This window comes from Macaca fascicularis, chromosome 3, assembly GCF_037993035.2.
Source record: "Macaca fascicularis isolate 582-1 chromosome 3, T2T-MFA8v1.1".
Lineage (NCBI taxonomy): Eukaryota > Metazoa > Chordata > Mammalia > Primates > Cercopithecidae > Macaca > Macaca fascicularis.
In genome coordinates, this window is record NC_088377.1 from 33,617,645 (window position 1) to 33,639,267 (window position 21,623).

At 59.8% G+C, this 21,623-nt stretch overlaps 1 protein-coding gene across 3 annotated transcripts in view; it reads left to right on the forward strand.

Annotated features, from left to right (window-relative positions):
- Positions 1-7,715: 7,715 nt before the first annotated feature.
- The window catches only part of FAM20C (FAM20C golgi associated secretory pathway kinase), a 68,136-nt gene continuing 54,228 nt past the window's right edge, over positions 7,716-21,623 (forward strand). For all 3 annotated transcript variants that reach the window (XR_012432130.1, XM_005548948.4, XM_074034213.1), the window contains exons 1-2: positions 7,716-8,930; positions 10,697-10,875. Coding sequence is in view for 2 of the 3 variants with exons in the window: in XM_005548948.4 (XP_005549005.2) it covers positions 8,326-8,930; positions 10,697-10,875 (784 nt within the window). In the remaining variant the exon portion in view is untranslated. The remainder of the gene's footprint in view (positions 8,931-10,696; positions 10,876-21,623) is intronic.

Genomic DNA, 21,623 nt, shown 5'->3' on the forward strand with positions numbered 1-21,623 from the left:
CAGTTTTTGTTTCGTTATACCACACTGTGTCTACGAACAAGCTGTAGACTGTGCGTGTGTGTGTAGATGCCGTGACAGCCTCTAGATTATCTGCCTTTTGGAATTTCTTGATATTTTTATGACGAGCAAAATGTAGTCAGTTTTTGTGGATACTCCGTGTATAATAGAATGTGAATCCTGTATGTGAGGGATACCAAATAAAGTCAAGATTTACATTGTTTTATTCTTGTGTTTTCAGCTTCTTGATCTGTTGCTTTTAATGAAAACAAATGAGTTATCTTTTCAGAGACCCTCAGACTGTGGATGGGGAATGGGTAGCCCAGGAGTCCAGCGTCGGGGCGGACTGGCCGGCCGGCCAGCGACAGCAGCCAGAGGGACCAGCGCCACCCTGCCCCGCCACCCCGCGTCCCTCGAACCCAGCCCAGCAGATGCAGAGCTCACATTTCTCCTGCTAGCGGCTCTCCCGGCTCCCCTGTGAGCCCCGATAGCCAGGCCCATTCCCTGTCAGCACCTGCAGCCAAGCAGGAGGCCTGGGGACGGAGGAATATCGTCCTGTTCTGGCTTCGCCAGGCCAGGATTAGAACTGCATGCAGTGCAGCATCTGACGCTCGCTGGACGCTCAGGAAGGACGAGACGGCCCTCCTCCTCCTGCCACCCAGAGCCCCAGCCTCCTCCCAGCCCCCCCAGGCTCCCAGAATAGCCTGCGGCCAGAGCTGGCCTGTGGTAAACAGCTCCAGAGCCTCTGGGTAGGTCTTGGATGAGTAATCCTTAGCAAAACATCGTGGGATCCAGAAAGGTGCAGGTGCCAGGCCTGAGCTGTGTGGGCCCCTCCAGTGCCCCCACCCGGACCCTCCGCTGGGCCACTCCAGGCCAGGCGTGAGTAGAGGCACAGGTGGTGCTCCCCTCTGTCCCATCCCAGGAGGGCATCCAGGAGGCTGGGACGTCCCCCATCCATGTGGGAAGGAAAACCCGCCATCCGGTTGCTGATGGGGCCTCAGGGCGTTGTGGGGGGCCCCTGGGAGGAGGTGGGAGGCACATAAAACTCCATCTGCGGGTGGACTGCACACCCCTCTGGCCACAGCCCCCAGGAGGCTTTCTCCTCCACGCCATCACACACCCCAAACTTTGTGGCCCAGCATCTCTCTCCCACCCTTGTCCATACATTGTGGTGCACCCTTCGCAGACGAGCACTGCGTGAGTTCCTTCAGTTCTCTTCCAACATCCCCTGCGCAGCCATTCAGACAGGCTTCCTTCTCTCCCCTTCTTACCCGAGTGGCACGGCTCTGTGCTTCCTCTCACACCTCACTACTTACGCACAGCGGCCTCCTTCTCCTGGGTCAGCCAGGCCAGCTGGCTGCTCAGGGCTCAGGCGTTGGCTCCTCTGAGGAGTCCTGGGCTCCGACCAGCTGTTGGGCAACGACGGGACGACAGCCTCTCCTGTCTTAAAGGGCAGGAGGTACTGCGGCTTCTTCCCCTGCCACAGCCCCAGGGACCCGACGGGGACACTCTGCCTCTGCCTCTGTGCGGGGTCATGCTCTGCCTGGAAAGCTCCTCCTTCCTTCCTGGCCCATTGGAAAATCGCCATGTGTCCTCTGGCCAGTCCCAGCACCCCAGGTGGGACCCTAGCAACCCTGCACCTCCCACTGCAGCCCTGTCTCCCTCCTCCTCGCAGGGCAGCTGCCAAGCCTCACCCAGTCCAGGTCTCCCCAGGCAGGATCCCTTGGGGGAAACCTGAGGAGGCAGCTGTTTCCCCCACCCCCCAAGTGTCCTCAGAGAACCCCTTCCAGACCCCAAAGTCCAGAGCTCAGCCTCAGGTTCCCTCACTCGGGTCTGGGAACTGGAAGCCGGTCCTGCTCCCCTCCCCAGCCTCTGCCCCATTTTTTTGTTCGCTTCCATGTAGAGCAGACCAGAATATGCCACCCCAAAATATGCCTCTTTGGCATAAGCATTATTTTGAGCTGCTTATTTTGAGAAACTGCAGCCACAGGAGAAACTCTGCAAGCAAGCATGGAAGCTGCTCTTCTGTGAGAGAAAGTCACATCCGTACAGGAGGTGCCTCCCTCCCTGAGCCAGAAGGCCGGCTGAAGTCACCAGAGATGCTCATCCACGGAGAAGGCCTGACCCCAGTTTGGGGTAATTTCTTGGGCCCCTCCCCACACCCTTTCTCTGTTTCCGTTGAACATGGTATTTAAGCCTGAGCTCCAAGCCACGTCTCTGAGACATAGTCTGTCCCCTGAGTACGTCCCGTGCAGACCAAGGTGTACATGCTATTAAGCTTCTGTTTGTTTTTCTCCTCTTATCTGTCTTGCGTTACAGGGGTCTGTCCCAACTTCAAGGCCTGTGAAGGCTGCAGAGAGAATTGCTTTTCCACCTTGCAGCACGAAGCCTCCCCCCAGGATCCTCCACGCCCCCAGCTGCTCCAAGACTTTCAATTATGAGCACCTGTGCCCTCCTGGAGTCTGGTGGTGCGGGAGGGGCGGGCCTGGTCCTCAGCCCTCGGGTCTTCTGGCCCTTCATTCCTGGGGAGCCTGTCTGTCCCCCTCATTCCTGGGGAACCCATCTGTCCCCTCATTCCTGGGGAGCTCGTCTGACCTCTCATCCCTGGGGACCCCGTCTGTCCCCCTCATTTCTGGGGGCTCCGTCTGTCCCCCTCATTCCTGGGAGACCCCGTCTGTCCCCTCATCCCTGAGGACCCCATCTGTCCCCCTCATTCCTGGGGAGCCCATCTGTCCCCCTCATTCTTGGGGAGCCCATCTGTCTCTCTCATTCCTGGGGACCCCGTCTGTCCCCCTCATTCCTGGGGACCCCGTCTGCCTCTCTCATTCCTGGGGACCCCATCTGTCCCCCCTCATTCCTGGGGACCCCATCTGTCCCCCCTCATTCCTGGGGACCCCATCTGTCCCCCCTCATTCCTGGGGACCCCATCTGTCCCCCTCATCCCTGAGGACCCCATCCGTCCCCCTCATCCCTGGGGACCCCGTCTGTCCCTCTCATCCCTGGGGAGCTCGTCTGTCTCTCTCATTCCTGGGGACCCCGTCTGTCCCTCTTATCCCTGGGGACCCTGTCTGTCCCTCTCATCCCTGGGGAGCTCGTCTGTCTTTCTCATTCCTGGGGACCCCATCTGTCTCTCTCATTCCTGGGGAGCTCGTCTGACCCCTCATTCCTGGGGACCCCATCTGTCCCCCTCATTCCTGGGGAGCTTGTCTGTCCCCCTCATTCCTGGGGACCCCATCTGTCCCCTCATTCCTGGGGAGACCCTCCCATCTGTCCCCTCATCCCTGGGGACCCCATCTGTCCCCCTCATCCCTGGGGACCCCATCCGCCCCCCCCTCATTCCTGGGGACCCCGTCCGTCCCCTCATTCCTGGGGACCCATCTGTCCCCCCCTCATCCCTGGGGACCCCATCTGTCCCCCCTCATTCCTGGGGACCCCGTCCATCCCCTCATTCCTGGGGACCCCATCTGTCCCCCCCTCATCCTGGGGAGCCCATCTGTCCCAGAGCTTTGCACACTGAGGCCTCGGAATCCACAAGCTTTTTCCTAATTCCCAACACATCCACATGACAGCAGCCCGTCCGGGACTCTGGCTGGACCTCCCTCCGTCCTCACCACACAGCTGCTCTCCCTGCCCCACCCTCAGCCCTCCTCAGACCCACCCACCCGGACCCTAGGTGAGCCTCTCCCGACCCAAGCCCCAGGGTCATCCCTCTGTCCCCAGCCCCCCCCCACGGCCCCTCAGTCGGGACACAACCCACAGCCTGGCCCCACCTGCGGACCTTACAGAGGCTACTTGGGCCCTCACCCAATGCCCACCTCACAGGACTTCTCTCCCCGCAGAGGGCCAAACATGCCCCTGCCCCAGCCTTGGCACCTCCAGCCCCACAGGCCTCCAAGGGGCTGAGCCCTCAGGTACAAGCTTCTGTGCAAAGCCATGCCCGGAGGCCTTCCCAGACCACACGGTCTAAGACAGCAATCCCCTCACGCCCAGGGCAGGCGGCCCTCCCTGCCCAGCCCCAGTGTTATTTACCTACGTCACTCCTGTCACCACCTGGCACTCACCTTGGCTAACCGGAGCTCCAGCCCCTTTGGAAGAAAAGTGTTCCCAGAGCCACTCCCTGGTCTCTGACGGGGCCACGTGTCCTCCCCAGGTGCCCTCCCCGACAGCCAGCCCCTCTGCCTCCGCACAAGGGAGGGCCCAGGGAGGCTCAGGACCTGTGTGGCTGTGTGTGTCTACGTGAGTGTCTGTGTGTCTGTGTGTTTCTGTGTATCTATGTGTGTATCTGAATGTGTGTGTATCTGTCCATGTATCTATGCGTATATCTGTGTCTATGTGTGTGTGTCTGTGTGTATATGTGTCTGTGTGTATATCTGTGTATATGTGTGTATATCTGTGTGTACCTGTGTCTTTGTATGTTTATGTGCGTATTGGTGTGTGTCTGTGTCTGTCATGCATTGACGTGTATCTGTGTTTTTGTGTGCATCTATATGTATCTGCGTGTATGTCTTTGTGTATCTATAGATCGGTGTCTATGTGTAGATTATTTGTGTGTCCATCTGCGTATTGTATGTCCATGTGTGTCTACGCGTGTATCTGTGTGTCCGTGTGTGTGTGTCCATGTATCTGTGTCTATGCAGGTATCATCTGTGTGTCTATGTGTATTGTGTGTCCATGCATATATCTGTATCTATGTGTATGTCTATGTGTGTGTCCATGTGTTTCTGTATCTACGTATCTGTGTCTACGTATCTGTGTCTATGTGTGTATCATGTGTCCACATGTATCTGTGTGTATCTGTGTGTATCTGTGTTTCTGTGTGTGTCTGTCTGTATCTGTGTGTCCACATGTGTATATCTGTGTTTCTGTGTATTTCTATGTGTGTATCTGTGTTTCTGTGCGTATCTATGTATCTGTGTTTCTGTGTGTCTATGTGTGTATCTGTGTGTCCACATGTGTATATCTGTGTTTCTGTGTGTTATCTATGTGTGTATCTGTGTGTGTTTCTGTGTGTATCTATGTATCTGTGTGTTTCTGTATCTATGTATCTGTGTGTTTCCGTGTGTATCTATGTATCTGTGTTTCTGTATCTGTGTATCTGTGTTTCTGTGTGTATCTATGTGTATATCTGTGTGTTTCTGTGTGTGTCTATATGTGTATCTGTGTTTCTGTGTGTATCTGTGTGTTTCTATATGTGTCTATGTGTGTATCTGTGTGTTTCTGTGTGTCTGTGTGTATCTGTGTGTCCACATGTGTATATCTGTGTTTCTGTGTGTATCTATGTGTGTATCTGTGTGTGTTTCTGTATGTATCTATGTGTGTATCAGTGTGTGTCTGTTTTCTCTTTGTTTTCACAGTGTCCACAGACGGGCAGACTGAACCACCAAATTCCTCCTCAGAGCCCAGTAAAGGCACCAGGCAGAATGGTCCGGCCGAGGGCTGGCCGCTGTCTCCTCACTCCTCAGTGGGGTCCTGTCTTCTGACTTTTGTCACGTGCTGCCGCAGCCTGTGGACGCCTGGTCCCCACGTGGAGACGGGCTTGTGGTCCCTCCTCTGAGAGCCTGCTTTGCGCCCGGCCCCGGGCCGAACTTTGAACGAGGCTCGTCTTACTCGAGTGCTTATGTTTTGGGGAGATAAACAATAAACAGGAACAGAAGAAAGTGTCTTCAGACCACGGCGGGTGCTGTTGGGAAAACAGTGGTGGGGCAGGGAGGGGTGCTTCTGAAGGATCTGGCGAGGTCAAGGTCACTGTTCTGAGGGGGCGACAGACGAGCTGAACTAGGATCCTGTGCAAGGGAGGGAGGCGTCCAGTGGTGCACACGGGTCCAGATAACAGCCGGGCTCCTGAAGAACCTACTCTGGGGAGGGGTGGGGGGCAGGAGGCGAGTGGAAGTAAGTGCCCAGGGAATCTCCACGAGGCCCCACACTGGATAATGGTGTTCCATGGGGTCTGGTCACCCCCATATCAGCCCGAGACACTAGCCACAGCTCTGCGTCGAGGTCCTGCAGGCCACGGGAGAGATGGGGGGCAGGAGCCTACAGAACCCCAAGTCCAAGGGAGACCCTTGCTGGGCTGGGAGAACACAGGCCAAGACCTTCCTTCCTGCCACAGGCTTCTGTCCCTGCTGTCCGCTCCCCTGGGACTCTCCCTGCACCCGGGATCTTCCCCCTCACCCTCCTTGGCCTCTCTCGGTGACCCTGTCTACACACAGATGTGCTGTCCATGTGAGTGGAAGGAAGGATGAAGTCCACTCACAGGGATGAGGCTGTCTCCCGGGGGGGCGGCCCACATCCAGGTCACACCGCCCCACCCAACACAGCCTCCAGTCCAGCTCCAGGTGGGCCGCACCCAGCCCTTCACTCACTTCAGATGGCCCGAGAGACATGGATTCCACTGACCAGCCCCACTTCTCCCCTTATAAGTATCTAGTGGGTGCCCACGGAATGCCAGGCATTGGGCAGGCTCAGAGATGAGTGAGTCCTCAGGAACAACGAGCTCAATGTCCTGAATTCACATAAAGGAAACTGAGGCTCAGAGAGGGCAGGGTGGGCCCAGGTAACAAGCCAGCGAGTGAAAGAAAGAAGGGGGGCCCAGGCCCTGCTCCCAGCCCACAGGCCTGGACTTGCTGCAGAGGCTGCTGGCCCAGGCAATCTGGGCACTGGGGAAGCAGCTGGCTTGGGGGACAGGCCTCCTCCCACACACTTACCTCCCTGACTAGGATCTTAGGCTGACATCCACCTCCCCTTATATTCCCTACTGGGGGCTGGGGGGCCAGAAGCTGCTGCTTGCAGAAGCCACATTGTACAAGCACCGCTGCCCTGGGTGTGGGTGACAGATGAGATGCACTCGCGTGCACACACATGCATGTGCACGCACATACAAACACACACGCACGCACACACACAAACACACACTCATGCACATGCACACACACACGCACACGCACACACACAAACACACACTCATGTACACACACACTCATGCACACGCACAAACACACACGCACACGCACACACACGCACACGCCTGCACTCACACACCCCGTCGGCCCCAAGCAGGAAGGCGCCCCCCGCACACCAGCCCCTCTCTGCGCCCCCAGCGGGCCCGGAGTCCGGAGGGTTAAGGCGGGCGCGTCCCCCGGGCGGGGCCGGTGCCGGGAGCTCCACTGCCCTGGCGTCCCCTGGGTCCGGGCCGAGTCGCTCCCCGGGTCTCCCGCGGGGCCGCCTCCGCCTCCTCTTGCCGAGACGGGCGTGGGGCACGGGGTCGCCGCCCGGCGGGGAGCTCATCCGGCGGCGCAGACGCCCCGCGGCTCCAGGGAGGGACTTGGCCCGGGCCCCGGCCCCGGGCTCCTCCGGGGAGGAGCCGAGAGGCTGCAGCTGGCGGCGGCGGCGGCCCTGGGCGGGCGGGGGTCCCGGGAAGCGGCCAGGCCGGAGCCCCCCACTGGGCCGCAGCTGCTGGCCCGGCCGGAACCGAGCGCGCCCCCACCCGGCCTCCGCCGCTTCCCTCTGCAAACCGCGGGCCGGAGGCGCCCTCCCTCAGCGGGCCCGGAGCTGCAGCGGCGTCGCGGGGCGCGGCCGAGGGGAGGAGGAAGGAGAGCGCAGCGCAGCCGGCCCGGGCCCAGCAGTGACTCGCGGGGCGGCGGCTCCGCCAATCTGCGGGCGCTGACGCGGGGGGCGGCTCCGCGGCGCTCGATATCTGCCCGCCCGGGGCGCGGGGCGCCGAGAGGCTCGGCCAGGCGGGAGCTGCGCTCGGGGCGGACGCTGCACCTGCCCGGGACCCCGCCGGCCGCTCCGCGCCCACCCTTCCGCCCTTCGCCCTCCCAGCCCCGGTCTCCCGGGCGCGGCGTGAGGGCAGAGCCCGGCCCGGAGGAGCCGCCCCTTCCCCGCCCGCCCGGCGCCTGGAGCGGACCGCGCTGAGGATCGGGTCGCCTGCGGCCGCCGCCACCGCCGAGGCCCGTCGCGCCCCGGCCGGGATGGACCCGCGCGCCCGATGAGCCCCGCGCCGGCCGCTGCGAGCGCCGAGCCTCCCCCTGCTGCGGCCCCCGCCGCCCCCCGCGCGCCCGGCCCCGCGGACCAGGACCCCTGCGCTCCCCGGCTGAAGGCGCGGCCGCTCCGGAGAGGCCGAGCGGGGACGGCCCCGAGATGGCGCGGGGACCCAGCGCTTTGGCGGCGGGCGCCCTGCACGCGGTCCGGGCCCGGGCACAGCCCCGGAGCTGGTAGCCGCCCGGCGCCGATGGACCTTGACCCGCGAGGCGGCGCCGCGCTCGTGCCCAGCCGCAGCTAGAGGGGCGCGAGGGGAACGCGCTCCAGGCCCGGGCCGGCCGCGCGGCCATGAAGATGATCCTGGTGCGCCGGTTCCGCGTGCTCATCCTCATGGTCTTCCTGGTGGCCTGCGCGCTGCACATCGCCCTGGACCTGCTGCCCCGGCTGGAGCGGCACGGCGCGCGGCCCTCGGGGGAGCCCGGCTGTTCGTGCGCGCAGCCCGCGGCCGAGGTGGCCGCGCCCGGCTGGGCCCAGGTTCGGGGCCGCCCCGGGGAGCCCCCAGCCGCCTCCTCCGCCGCCGCCGACGCGGGCTGGCCCAACAAGCACACGCTCCGCATCCTGCAGGACTTCAGCTCCGACCCCTCCTCCAACCTCTCGTCCCACTCGCTGGAGAAACTGCCGCCCGCGGCGGAGCCGGCCGAGCGCGCCTTGCGGGGGCGGGACCCCGGCGCCCGGAGACCCCACGACCCCGCGCACCGGCCGCTGCTGCGAGACCCCGGCCCGCGTCAGTCCGAGCCGCCGCCCGGCCCCGGCGGAGACACCTCGCTCCTGGCCAGGCTGTTCGAGCACTCGCTTTACCGGGTGGCGGTTCCGCCGCTCACGGAGGACGACGTCTTGTTCAATGTGAACAGCGACAGCAGGCTCAGCCCCAAAGCGGTGGAAAGCCCGGACTGGTGAGTGGGGGCTGGCAGGTGCCCACCACCAGCACGGGAGCCGTGAGCCCAAGGCACGGCGGAGAGAGGTTCAGGGGCCCCGAGAGGCCGCCCCCCAGGGAAGAGGCCGGGCAGGGAGTGTGGTGTGGGAGGAGGCAGCCGCCCAGCTCAGGGCACTGCCTTTGTCTCCAGAATAACCTTCTCCTTGGGAGGGGCTGCCGGGTGGTGGGAGCTGTGCCCCTGTGGCTGCTGGTGAGGAAGCCAGACCCTGCGCCCTTTAGAAGCGAGTCCTGGCCATCAGCTTGGGAAATGGGGGTCAGGCAATGAATGAATGGGTTGGTGAGGGAAGGAGAATGGCCTTTCCCAGGGAAGGGGCCGGGCTGCCGCTCGGCTTTCAGACACTTGGCGAGGGTGCTCTGGGTGGGTACCTTGGAGAAGGTCTGGATGTGCCTATTGAGTCTTTTAAACCCAGTGGCTGGGGCAGAATGATCAGAGGGGTTTGCTGGCAGCCATGAGGTGCAACAAAGGGGCCCACCCAACAAGGGCGGGGGTGTGCTGGCTGCAAAGAGAGGATGGCTGGATAAAGGGCGAGAAGCCACGCAGGGAACATCTCTTTCAACTGTCCTGGCTGAGTCCTTTCCCCACCCCCCAGCCCTTCCCTCCGCCACACAGATCAAAACAAGCAGATGCTACAACCCGAGGCAGTGGAACATTAACCACGGCAAGGCCGGATAAGTAACTCCCTGCAGAAGGTTACCCCAGCAGCAGAGGGGAGACCAGCCTCCCAAAAGATCTCACGGCAAATCCCTTCTCCCCTGAAGTGTGACCAGGCCCAGTGCCTTCTGTCTGAACACACTGGCTGTTTGGAAGCCTCTGAGCCCTGCCTGCTGGTCAGGTTCAAGGAAATGCTTGGAAATTTGAGAACCAGAGCAGCGGCCTGGGCTGTGGCTCTCGGCAGGGCAGGGAGAGACGGCCACCCAGAGCAGTGAGTGGCCAGGAAGTGGATCCTAGCCCCCCTCCCACGTCCACCGCAGGACAGAGCTTGGGCAGAAACCTTCTCCACTTTAGGTGAATTCGAGCTAGGACAAGTTCCACATTTCCCTCCAGCCCAGCAGGCAGACGGAGGGTCTGTCCTTTCTCCAGTACCGTCCCTTGACCCCAGAGATGTGAGGACAGGCTGCGTGGGCGGCGGGTCATCCATGGGAGCCTGGGCTGGAGAGAGTGCTGCCTCTTTCCTCTCTCCCCACCCAAACTGCTCTCATTAAAATCAAATTTAGCCTCTTGCATCATTCTGCCCCTGGTTGTTGGAACAAAAGCAGAGAGCCAGGGAAGGTTCCTGACAGACTGGGCGTGTCTGTGATTTTCATGCAGTCTGCAGTCAATGGTAGGTTCTCCCCTCTACTCCAAGGGAGAGCCAGCAGCCCCTGGTACCCCCAGCTGACATCATGGTGGGGCCATTTCGGTGACCCCGGGACAGACATGGCGGGGACGGCAGGGCAGTGCTGACGTCCTGGGATTAGTCTTGCTGTAGTTATAGCTGTCTGTGGCATCTCCAGAGGGTGAATAAGAATTACAGGCCTTTCACCGTGTTATTAGCTGGCAGCAGAGCAGCCACAGAAGAAAGTGCAGACATTGCAGGGCCCTCTTTAAGCAGAGGCACCTTCCACAACATCTGCACTGACTTGAACCCAGAGTTAAAAACATTGGCGTCGGTGGCCTCTCCCCCGTCATCCGGCTCACGGGCCTGTTCCTTCTGTGCTGATGTTCATCCCCGCTGCTCCCTGCAGGCCACATGTGGGTGCTGAAGGTGCAGAATTCCTCTCCACCGGGGAGGCAGCCGCGGACTCCTATCCCAACTGGCTCAAGTTCCACATTGGCATCAACCGGTACGAGCTGTACTCCAGACACAACCCAGCCATCGAGGCCCTGCTGCACGACCTCAGCTCCCAGAGGATCACCAGCGTGGGTAGGTGTCCTTGGGCGCACTTGAGGGCCATCTGTGTGCCGGCTGGGGCTGGCGTCAGGGCTGCCGGGGCAGGCTGTGCGTTAGAGAGGTCTGGGAGGCCGTTGTTCGTTGTTCGTTACCGCAGCATTAACCTCCTGCAGCGATCTGCACGGGAAGCGCGGAGGGACAGAAGGCTCACGTCTCGTGTGCTCTCACACCGGATGTGCCCCTGATCTGCTGCACGATGAGCTGGGAGATGCCTGGACAGCCTGTCCGCTGTGCTCTGCCTCCTCACCTGGGTGGTCCTTGGGGTGCCAACTGAACGACAGCGTCTTTCCCTCCTGGGGTAGAAGACTAGAGGGGCATCCTCGGCGGCGGTGACCCCTCCACCGAGATCGTGTGCGTGGGACTCTCCTGCTTTTCTGCACACGACCCTGGCTGGGTGGGGAGATAGCCTTGAGCCTGCTTCTTGTGGTTTTGAAGCCGTCCTTCGTCAGAGCTCAGCAAGGCGCTGTGCGGTTTCATACTGAGGAGATGTAGGCAGGGCTCAGGATGGAGGCCTGGGCCTCCCGGATGGAGGAGTTTGAAGGCAATGTCTCCAGGTAGTTTGGGATCTGCTGAATTGGACAAAAAAGGGCATCGGGTTGCTGATTTCAGGAAAATGTACCACTGCAGCTTCTGAGCGTGGAGGTTTGGTGCCGTTGTTCTCAGCTTGTAGGCAATTGTTTGTGAAGCTCCCGTTTGTCACCAGGGCTTGGAGAGGCAGTGAGGGCAGGGCTGAGGCCCTTTGGTGGGAGCGGCTGCTCCCCGGGGATTGCAGGGAGTGGGCCTGGGTGCACACAGTGGGCAGGTGCAGAGGCTGGGAGAGCCTGAAGGCAGGGCTTTCTTAGCGCTGTGTGATGAGGCCAGCCGTCCCCGCATTAGCTGCGTGTGTGTCTCAGAAGCAGCCCTGGGGCTGAAAGGGTCCTGGCAGCCTGGGGTTCTGTCCAGTTGCTGACACAGGACTTAGGTGTCGCCTTTCAGGCTGGCAGGTGGGTTTTCCAGAGCCCTGCAGGGCTGTTCCTGACTGTCTCTGCCCGGTGCCGAGTTGTTTGCTGGGCATTCACCTGGTCATGGGAAGAGAACTTGCAGCTTTCTCCCCACTCCGTGATCAGCTCACCTCATAAGAGAGATCAGCTGGACAAGCTGGGGGTCCTCTTCCCTCCATGCCTGGGAGGAACCTGAACACCTCCCCCTCCCTCGAGGCCCCCCTCCTTGAAAACTCTGCCTTTCTCCTGCCCTGCAGGGGTCTGAGGGCTTCGAGCTGCGCTGGGGAGCAGTCCTGCAGACAGCCACAGCCGGAACGTCCCTTCTGCCCCCGAAAGTGAGCGTGGCCATTAAGGAACTATCCGATGCATTGATCAATGTGTGGGTCCATCCAGCAGATTTTACCGGCACCTCCTGCATGTCAGGCCCCGTTTCTGGGTGGTGGGGAGTTGAGGATGAGTTCAGCCTCAAGGAGATCCGCTGCCTCTGTGGACCGGACGGCCTCCGGAAGAGACGCACACGCAGTGCCCGGTCCTGAGAAGGAACGAGCACTTCAGAGCCACACACGCCAGGCAGGGCGTGTGGAGAGGAGGGGGCTCCACTGGGAGGGGCTGAGGACCTTCCACGGGGTCCGTCAGGCGGCTCACCTTCCAGGTGGGGTCCGTCGTGGCAGGAAGAGGAATGTGAGAGCATTGCACACCAGCCAGGGCGTTCGGGAGGCGCAGCACTCACATTTGGAAGCCTCCCATGCCGCTGTTCGTGTGAGCCTCTCTCCAGCTCATTTTCCCCGTCTGTCCAGCGGGGTCTCCCCACGTAGGATCGATGCAAGGATAGGATGAGATGGTGCATGTGAGCAAGCTTGTAAAACATTAACTAGTACTTCGTGCGTGGCCTTCCACAACAGCCCCCTCGTATGCACAGGCAGGGTCTGGGCAGAGGGAGCGCTTGGTGGATTCCAAAGGCCACTACGCCCTTGGCGGGCACTGCAGCTCGCCGCATCCCTCAGGGACCAGTCAGCTTTCCAACACCAACACTGCAGAGGTGCGGGAGTTCTGTGCCCAGGAGCTCCTAGAGCGGCTTCAGGGAGAGTGCGGGGCCTCTGGGACCTGGGGCAGCTTTGCCCACCTTAGGAGCCCTTTGTCCATCTGGACAGGCTAGCCCTGGGTCACTGCCACCCCCTTTGGTCCAGCTGCCCCAGGGCAGTGGTGCCCAGGCTGCCTGACATTGCGGTAGTGTGGACAAAGCCTTTGCCAGGGAATCCCTGCCCCAGGGTTCTGGTGTGGCCTCCGCCTGGGTGTGCCCTGGTAAGTCCTGTGCCTACTGAAGGGCTGCCCGAGCTGATCTCGCTCGCCCGCCTCCTAGGCCACATTGGCCACACTGGTTCTAATCCTGTCTTCTTGGGTGGGGGCCCATCCGAGGACAGGCTTGGTGCTGACAGTCATTCTGCAGGGCCTGCAAGGAGGGCGAGTGGACACAGCCCCGTCACCCAGGCGGGACAGCAGGCTCTGGCCCAGGAGATCTGGGGGTGAATCCTGGCTCTGCCGGCCACTAGCCAGAGCGGAACTGGGCAAATGGATTAACCCCTCCAGCACCTGGCTTCTCGCTGAGAACAGAGAGACAGTTATAATCCGGACCCCGTAACCTCTGACTTACAAATCTGAATGCCAAACAAAACCCATTCATGAGCAAAACCTGACTCAAGCTGAACGGATTTGGGGGCAGAACGCCGAGGCTAGTTAAAAATCCTTATTTTTCTCTCTTACGGTGAATATTCACGTGTTCCTCTGAGGAACACGAGTGTGTTTGATTGTGGGGTTCTGCCCCAGAGCCGTGTGGGCATGCCACGAGCAGCAGCCACGTACCGCCTGTGCTTTCGTCATCGAAATACTCGCAGTCCCCAAATACTTCTGCCCCCAAAGATGTTGAAGGAGAGCCCGGACCTGTGGTGCCGGCTTCACAAGGTTGTTCAGGCTTAAATGTGCAAATACGAGTAAAGACATGAGAGCAGAGCCTGACAGCTCACCTGCTGGGTGGGGTCTCTGTGTGGCAGCAGCATTTCGGGGCAGCTCACCTGCTGGGTGGGGTCTCCAACACTGCAGTAGTATTTGGGGGCAGCTCATCTGCTGGGTGGGTATTTGGAGGCAGTAGTATTTGGGGGCAGCTCACCTGCTGGGTGGGGTCTCCACTGCAGTAGTATTTGGGGGCAGCTCACCTGCTGGGTGGGTATTTGGAGGCAGTAGTATTTGGGGACAGCTCACCTGCTGGGTGGGTATTTGGAGGCAGTAGTATTTGGGGACAGCTCACCTGCTGGGTGGGGTCTCCACTGCAGTAGTATTTGGGGGCAGCTCACCTGCTGGGTGGGGTCTCCAACACTGCAGTAGTATTTGGGGGCAGCTCACCTGCTGGGTGGGGTCTTTGTATGGCAGCAGCATTTCAAGGCGGGCTGATCCTTCTTCTCTGGGGAAGCCAGAGCTGGGCAGGTGCCTGAGCCTCGTGAGGGTCTCGGACTGGATGCTGGGCCCTGTACTCCCCCTGCCTTGGGCTTGGAGATGCTCACAGGTGAGTTCTCATTTTTGAAGAGGTCTGTCTTCCTAGGAAGCAGAGATCCCTCACCTGGGAACCAAGCGTCCCGCTGGAGTTGCTCCATGCCCAGGCCCAGGTCTCCTGGTCTGCAGGGCACGGCACAAGGGGGCTGGCCTAGGCCAGGCCAAGTGTCCCTGGAGGATGTACTCTGTCCCAGAAGGGGCCTGACCTGCTTGCTGACCCCGCTTGCTGCTGCCTGGCTGACCTGACTCAGCCACGGCTGTTCTGAGGGCCCTTCTGAGTACGAACTCCCAGTTGGAGGTTCTGGGTGAAGACCCAGCTGCTTGAGATAGCAGCCTCTGGCTGGGCCCTTGGCATCGCCAAGCCAGTCAGGCAGGTGTAGAGCCTGATGCCCCTAGACAGGTCCTGCAACCAAGAACAGGGGTAGCCTTCAAAGGCCAGCCCTGCCTTCCAACCACCGCTCCACAACGAGGGAAACCCAGGCTCTAAAAGCAGGAGGTTTGTCCAAGATTAGCACCTGCGTGCTCCAGGCTCCGAGTTCTGTCCCCTCAGCTGTCTGGCCCCTGGGTGCTCGCTTTCATTTCAAGTCATTCATCTTGCTATTAAACATGAGCCCAGAAGTATTGTTGTAATGGAGAACGAGGCCTGAGAGTCCCTCAGAATGGTTGCATGAAATCTCCCCTGCTCAGAACCACCCAGTCGAATTCATGGTGCTCCACGTGGCCTGCAGGACGGCTGGTTAGAGCCGGCAGAGGTTTATTTATAGCCGGGCTCCTGGCTGCCTGGTAACGGGCCACTGCCACCTTTAAAGAATCTTGGGATATTATCTACCTCTATTCAGCTTGAAATCCGGCATGCGGTGCCTTCGGCTGGCGCTGGTGATAATTAAACTGCCATCATGCACAATTATGGATGCAAATAATAAATGACATAATTAACGACTCTGAGCTGGGCGCGGTGGCTCAAGCCTGTAATCCCAGCACTTTGGGAGGCTGAGACGGGCGGATCACGAGGTCAGGAGATGGAGACCATCCTGGCTAACACGGTGAAACCCCATCTCTACTAAAAAATACAAAAAACTAGCCGGGCGAGGTGGCGGGCGCCTGTAGTCCCAGCTACTCGGAGGCTGAGGCAGGAGAATGGCGTAAACCCGGGAGGCGGAGCTTGCAGTGAGCTGAGATCCGGCCACTGCACTCCAGCCTGGGCGACAGAGCGAGACTCTGTCTCAAAAAAAAAAAAAAACGACTCTGTACTTGGAATTACTTTTTTAAAAAGTCATCCCACTGGCATGTGAGGATTTGGGCAGCTTCTGGACTGAAATACAGAATTGCTCCATCCAGATTGGGTCAAAGCCTGTGGTTGGGAGAACATGCCTGCACAAGGAAAACTGACCCCACGAGACGAAAGTCCTTGACACGAACTGATCTGCCAAAAGGGGAAGAATGGGTCTAGCTAGAATCCAGGACTAACCGGCCGGTGAGCTTCGAGGAACAAAGGGCCTTCCGCTGGGTCAGCCCACGAGAGGGAGCTGCCTGCAGGTGCCCGGGAGGGCACGGCCACCCTGTCTGTCCGTTGGGAGCAGAACTCCTTGGAAGGCAGCACCAGCTCCAGAAAGGTCACCGTCCCCCCATCCTGCCCACCGCAGGTGGCAACTGCCTCTGCAGGTCACAGTCCCAGAGCGTGGCTTGGCCGACCTGGAGGAGAAAAGGGAAGATGCCTGATTAGCTGGAGGCCCATGGCCCCAGGGCTAGGGGACTGTGGGTCATCCTGAAAGAAGGACAATGACCGCCTGGAAAGGACGATTTCGGGTGGAGCCTGGAGGAGGCGGCCAATAGCTCAGTCTGCACTCAACTCCCTTCCCAGCCGTCTGATGGAAGGCGAGGAGCTAAAGCTCATGCTGCTGAGGCCTGGGGTCTCCCAGGCACCGGCCTCCACACGCCCAGCAGAGACAGCAGTCGCCTAACTGCAGGAGTGTGCCCCGACGTGCTCCTGCCGACGTTCCTTCTAATGGCAGACGTGGTCCCCACTGGGGCAAGGCTGCAGTTTTCTTTTAAAAAAACAGATCTTTCAAAATAAAAGGGGCCTTGAAGAAAATTGGGAAATAAGTAACAGTCTGGGCTGGAGGCAGTTCTGGCGAAACTGTCCTGAGGGTGGTGTGTGATGGACGGGACTTGCAGGGCTGACGTGGCCTTGCCTGTCACCTGAAGCCTCCAGGAGAGTCGAGGACTGGCAGACCCAGGCCCGGAGCAGGTGCGGGCTCTCAGCTCTTCCGGCCCCTTACCTTGCAGTGGGGGCCCACAGTTCTCACCTCCTTGATGCCAGCCCCAGAGTGCTCACTGCTGGCCAACTCTGTCCTTTTCCGTCTTTTCCTCAGAACCGGGTCCTTCGGTGCCCACGGTGAGTGGGTATATGAGGCTGTGTGTGGGCACCTGGGGTCTGGGACACCCAGCAGACCTCTCTGGCTTGGAGATGTGTGGCGTGGGAAGAACAGGGTGACCTGAGCCCTCCTGGTGTCACATTCTTCACATCTGAGCCCTCCTTGGGTGAGGCCCTGCTTCCAGCACACACAGCTGACCCCGTTCGTCTTCAGGCATAACTGCTTCACTCTGACACTTGAAGCTAGACGGTGGCTGTGAACAGCAGGGGCCTGTGAACAGCCTGGCTGTGACCCCCAAGGATGACGCTGGCCCTCTTCACAGACGAGATGACCCGGGCCAAGGGCAGCAGCATGGTGGCCCACACCGACTGCAGCATCTCACACCTGGATGTGTTTGTGTGGTCCACAGGCCTGTAGGAGGTGGAACTGGTTCATTTAGTCAGGTTGTGGATCTTGTTAGAAAGGGTTCCTGCTCCCACCCGAAACCAAGGCTGAGTGGTGGTTGCACCCGGTCTCCATTCCCGTGAGCACCAAGCGGGGTGTGGGGACCCCCAGCCCCGGGCTACACACCTCTTTCCTTCGGGGCCGTCTCTCCCTCTCTCTCGCCAGAGCTGCTCTGGGTTCTTCCTTACAGAACTTCCCAGCGGGTTGCCGGAGCTGTCTGGGGTTACGTGGCTTGCCCGGGGCCACACTGACTGGGGCCAGGCACCGAAGTCCATTCGTATTTCCGTGACAGCAGCCATCTTTCTATATATTTCTTATTTCATAGGAGATGCCAGCGTCTCCTGGAGTCCTTCTGAGGAGGCACCTGCATACTGACATCGCCTCACCCGGGGAGAGACCGTGGGCAAAACCCAGTGATGTCCGAGAGTCTTTGTGGCCCTGAGCTCTTAGTGCTGACAGCAACTTGAAATAATGAAAGCACAGGGCACTCTGTTAGTGGCTGTTAACTTGTGTAACTAGTGGATGTTAATCACATTAACTAGCCATGTTACCTAGTGATGTAGATTAATATGATTAATCAGTATGAATGAATCACGTACACTGACGGGTATCTGGGCGATGGGATTCTTCAGGGAGGCCGGGGAAGAAGTGGACCTGTCACCTTCGGTCTAAAGGTGGTGAGTTCAGTGGTAGGAGGTGCTCAGGGCAGGTGGGTCGGAAGGGGAGAGTGTTCCAGATGGGAAGAAACTATTTGAAAGGCAGTGGACATCTTCCCGTGTGCACAGAGAGGACGGGTGGCCGCTGGGTGAGATTGTACTGGGGAATTGGGGGGCTAGTGGACATTTTCCTGTGTGCACAGAGGACGGGTGGCCGCTGGGTGGGACTGCACTGGGGAATGGGGCCTGTGGAAATCTTCCCGTGTGCACAGAGAGGACGGGTGGCCGCTGGGTGAGATTGTACTGGGGAATGGGGGGCCCTGTGGACATCTTCCCGTGTGCATAGAGAGGATGGGTGGCTGCTGGGTGGGAATTGGGAGAACTGGGTGGGGGGGCCCTGTGGATATTGTCCTGTGTGCTTAGAGAGGACGGGTGGCCGCTGGGTGGGAATTGGGAGAACTGGGTTGGGGGGCCGGTGGATATTGTCCTGTGTGCATAGAGAGGACAGGTGGCCACTGGGTGGGAATTGGGAGAACTGGGGAATGGGGGGACCCATGGACATCTTCCCGTGTGCACAGAGAGGACGGGTGACCATTGGAGCAGTGCAGACGGGACCTGCTTCCAGAAGAAGGACTGAACTGACCAGATTTGCATGTTTTTATTGCCCTGGGAATTGGGGCTTGGAGGCCTTCTGGGGTCCAGTTGTGCTGTTGGTTTGATGATGGCCTGTATTTGGGGGGGGTGGCTACAGAGGGAGATGGAGGGAAGGTGGTAGGTTGGAGGGGGCTTAGCAGGTGAGTCTCTGAGACTTGTCCACGGTGTGGGGTGACTCTGGGGTCTGTGCCAGGACGCCCCCGTCTCAGCCAGCTTCACGGGCATCAGAGGGATCAGCTTTCAGTGGGCCCCTCCCCAGGCTGGGGCTGGGCAGGCTCTGACTGACCCCTGTCCACCGGGGGCACAGGAGGCTGCATCAGGGAAGGTGTCTCCGTCAGTCCCGTCCCCAGGGCCTGTGCCCACGCGCCTGGGCTTCTCCCACCAATGAGGTGAGATTTCCAAGCGTCGTGAACCTTGGTCTGTCTTTAAGAAAACCCAGAATGGCACCTTTTCGTCGAGGCCTGCCCTGCGTCCTGGCTCTGCCACCTGCTGACCCCTTCCTGGGTGTGAGGGCAGGATGACCCGTTCAGTGACAGGAGGGTGGACGTCTGCACCTCCCAGCCATCCCAATGTGCGCCGAAGGCCTGAGACGCTGGGCGGCTCGTGTGCTGGTCTTTGTGGGGAGATCATATCTGATTTTAGAGCGGAATTCCAAACATCCTCCAGCAGAAGACCCACTTGGTAGACTGAATGGTGGGCTCAGGTGGGCAGCACGGCCCACGGTCCACAGGCAGCGGAGTCCTCAGTTGCTGTGAGATCTTCATGCCCTTTAATTTCTAATCGTTTATTTGCTCCGTGGGGAGGAGCTGGCCTCACAGCTGAGCACAAGGGCCGGGGAGACCGGACCTGCTTCCGGAAGAAGAAGGACTGAACTGACCAGATTCAGATAATATGGTTTCTGTTTGTTTGTTTGCTTGTTTGTTCCTGAGACGGAGTCTCGCTCTGTCACCCAGGCTGGAGTGAGTGGCACGATCTCAGCTCACTGCAAGCTCTGCCTCCCGGGTTCACGTCATTCTCCTGCCTCCAGAGTAGCTGGGACTACAGGCGCCCGCCACCACACCCGGCTAATTTTTTGTATTTTTAGTAGAGATGGTGTTTCACCGTGTGAGCCAGGATGGTCTCGATCTCCTGATCCCGTGATCTGTAGGCCTCGGCCTCCCAGAGTGCTGAGATTACAGACGTGAGCCACCGCGCTCAGCCAATATGTTGTTATTCTAAAAAGCAGGGTTACGAGCCCTGGAAGGAGCTGATACACCTGGTACAGGAAGGAACCCTTAAATCCTGTGACCCCAGTTACTAAATGGAAATGGGAACGTCCAATGGAGCTTAATCCAGCCGCTAATTTTTTAATCATCACTTCTTTTTTTCTTACTAAAAACTGTACTCCCTGTTCGTTGTGGAAATTAGAAACACAGTTAAGGAAAAAAATGGAAAACTAAAGTCAACCACAGTTTTACTTTTGGGAGAAAACTACCCAGCTTCAGGTGCCCATCCAGTCATCCCAGTTTTAAAAATCCGTGCACTGTATTCAGAAGAAAATGGTTATGGAGTCTAAGTTTTTAATGGGCTGCCTTGATTATTGGTAAAATCATATGCTGTTTGCTGTCATTGAAAACCCCCATGCCCAGTAAGAAGCCGGGATGGAGCCCGTCCTGGTGCCCAGTGAGAAGTTGGTCAGAGCCCGTCCCGGTGCCTGGTGAGAAGTCGGATGGAGCCCGTCCTGGTGCCCGGTGAGAAGCTGGGACGGAGCCTGTCCCGGTGCCCGGTGAGAAGCCGGATGGAGCCCGTTCTGGTGCCTGGTGTGAAGCTGGATGGAGCCCGTCCTGGTGCCCGGTGAGAAGCCGGATGGAGACCGTCTACGGTTCCCAGTGAGAAGCTGGATGGAGCCCGTCCCGGTGCCTGGTGAGAAGCCGGGATGGAGCCCGTCCCAGTGCCCGGTGAGAAGCTGGATGGAGCCCGTCTACGGTGCCCGGTGAGAAGCCGGGATGGAGCCCGTCCTGGTGCCCGGTGAGAAGCCGGGGTGGAGCCTGTCCTGGTGCCCGGTGAGAAGCCGGGATGGAGCCCGTCTACGGTGCCCGGTGAGAAGCCGGGATGGAGCCCGTCCTGGTGCTCGGTGAGAAGCCGGATGGAGCCCGTCCCGGTGCCTGGTGAGAAGCCGGATGGAGCCCGTCCCGGTGCCCGATGAGAAGCCGGGACGGAGCCCATCTGCGGTGCCCGGTGAGAAGCCGGGATGGAGCCCGTCCTGGTGCCCGGTGAGAAGCCGGGATGGAGCCCGTCCCGGTGCCTGGTGAGAAGCCGGATGGACCCCGTCCCGGTGCCTGGTGAGAAGCCGGGACGGAGCCCATCTGCGGTGACCGGTGAGAAGCTGGGATGGAACCCGTCTATGGAACCTTGAGCTGCTGGCCCGCCTGAGGCCGGCGTTCAGATTCTGTGCAGTGTTTTGGAGAGAAATGAGATTTGTTGCTGCTTCCTTCACCTGCGGAGGGCACAGCCTCAGACAGTTTCATTGACAGACCTGACTGCACAGTGGTCCAGGGCGCTGAGCCCAGCGCCAGTCTTGACCTTGGCCTGTCAGTCGTGGTTCCTGACAGGGCAGTGGCTGGAGCAGACGCTGCCTGGAGGGAATGAGCACGTGACCTGGCCAGGCCGGGGTGTGAGCTGTGAGCTCAGGGGCAGCAAGAGCATCAGAAATGGGGAGGGCACATGGCACCTGAGTGGCCATTGCGGTGGCGAGCCCCCACTGCTGCTGCTCTCACACTCAGGGAAGAGACGTGGCACTCACACAACCTTTGCCGTGTAGAGTGCCCATGTCGTCGCTGTTTTTGGTGCTCGGGGAGGGGCCGTGGCACTCGTGGCCTTTGCTATGGTGAGTCCCCACACTGCCACTGTTCTCAATGCTCAGGGAAGGACGTGGTGTCTTGTGGCCTTTGCTGTGGTGAGTGCCTACGCCATTGCTGTTCTCTGTGCTCAGGGAGGGGATGTGGCACCTGTGTGGCCCTGGCCATGTTGAGTCCCCATGCTGCCACTGTTGTCAGTGCTCAGGAAGGGCACGTGGCACTCATGGCCTT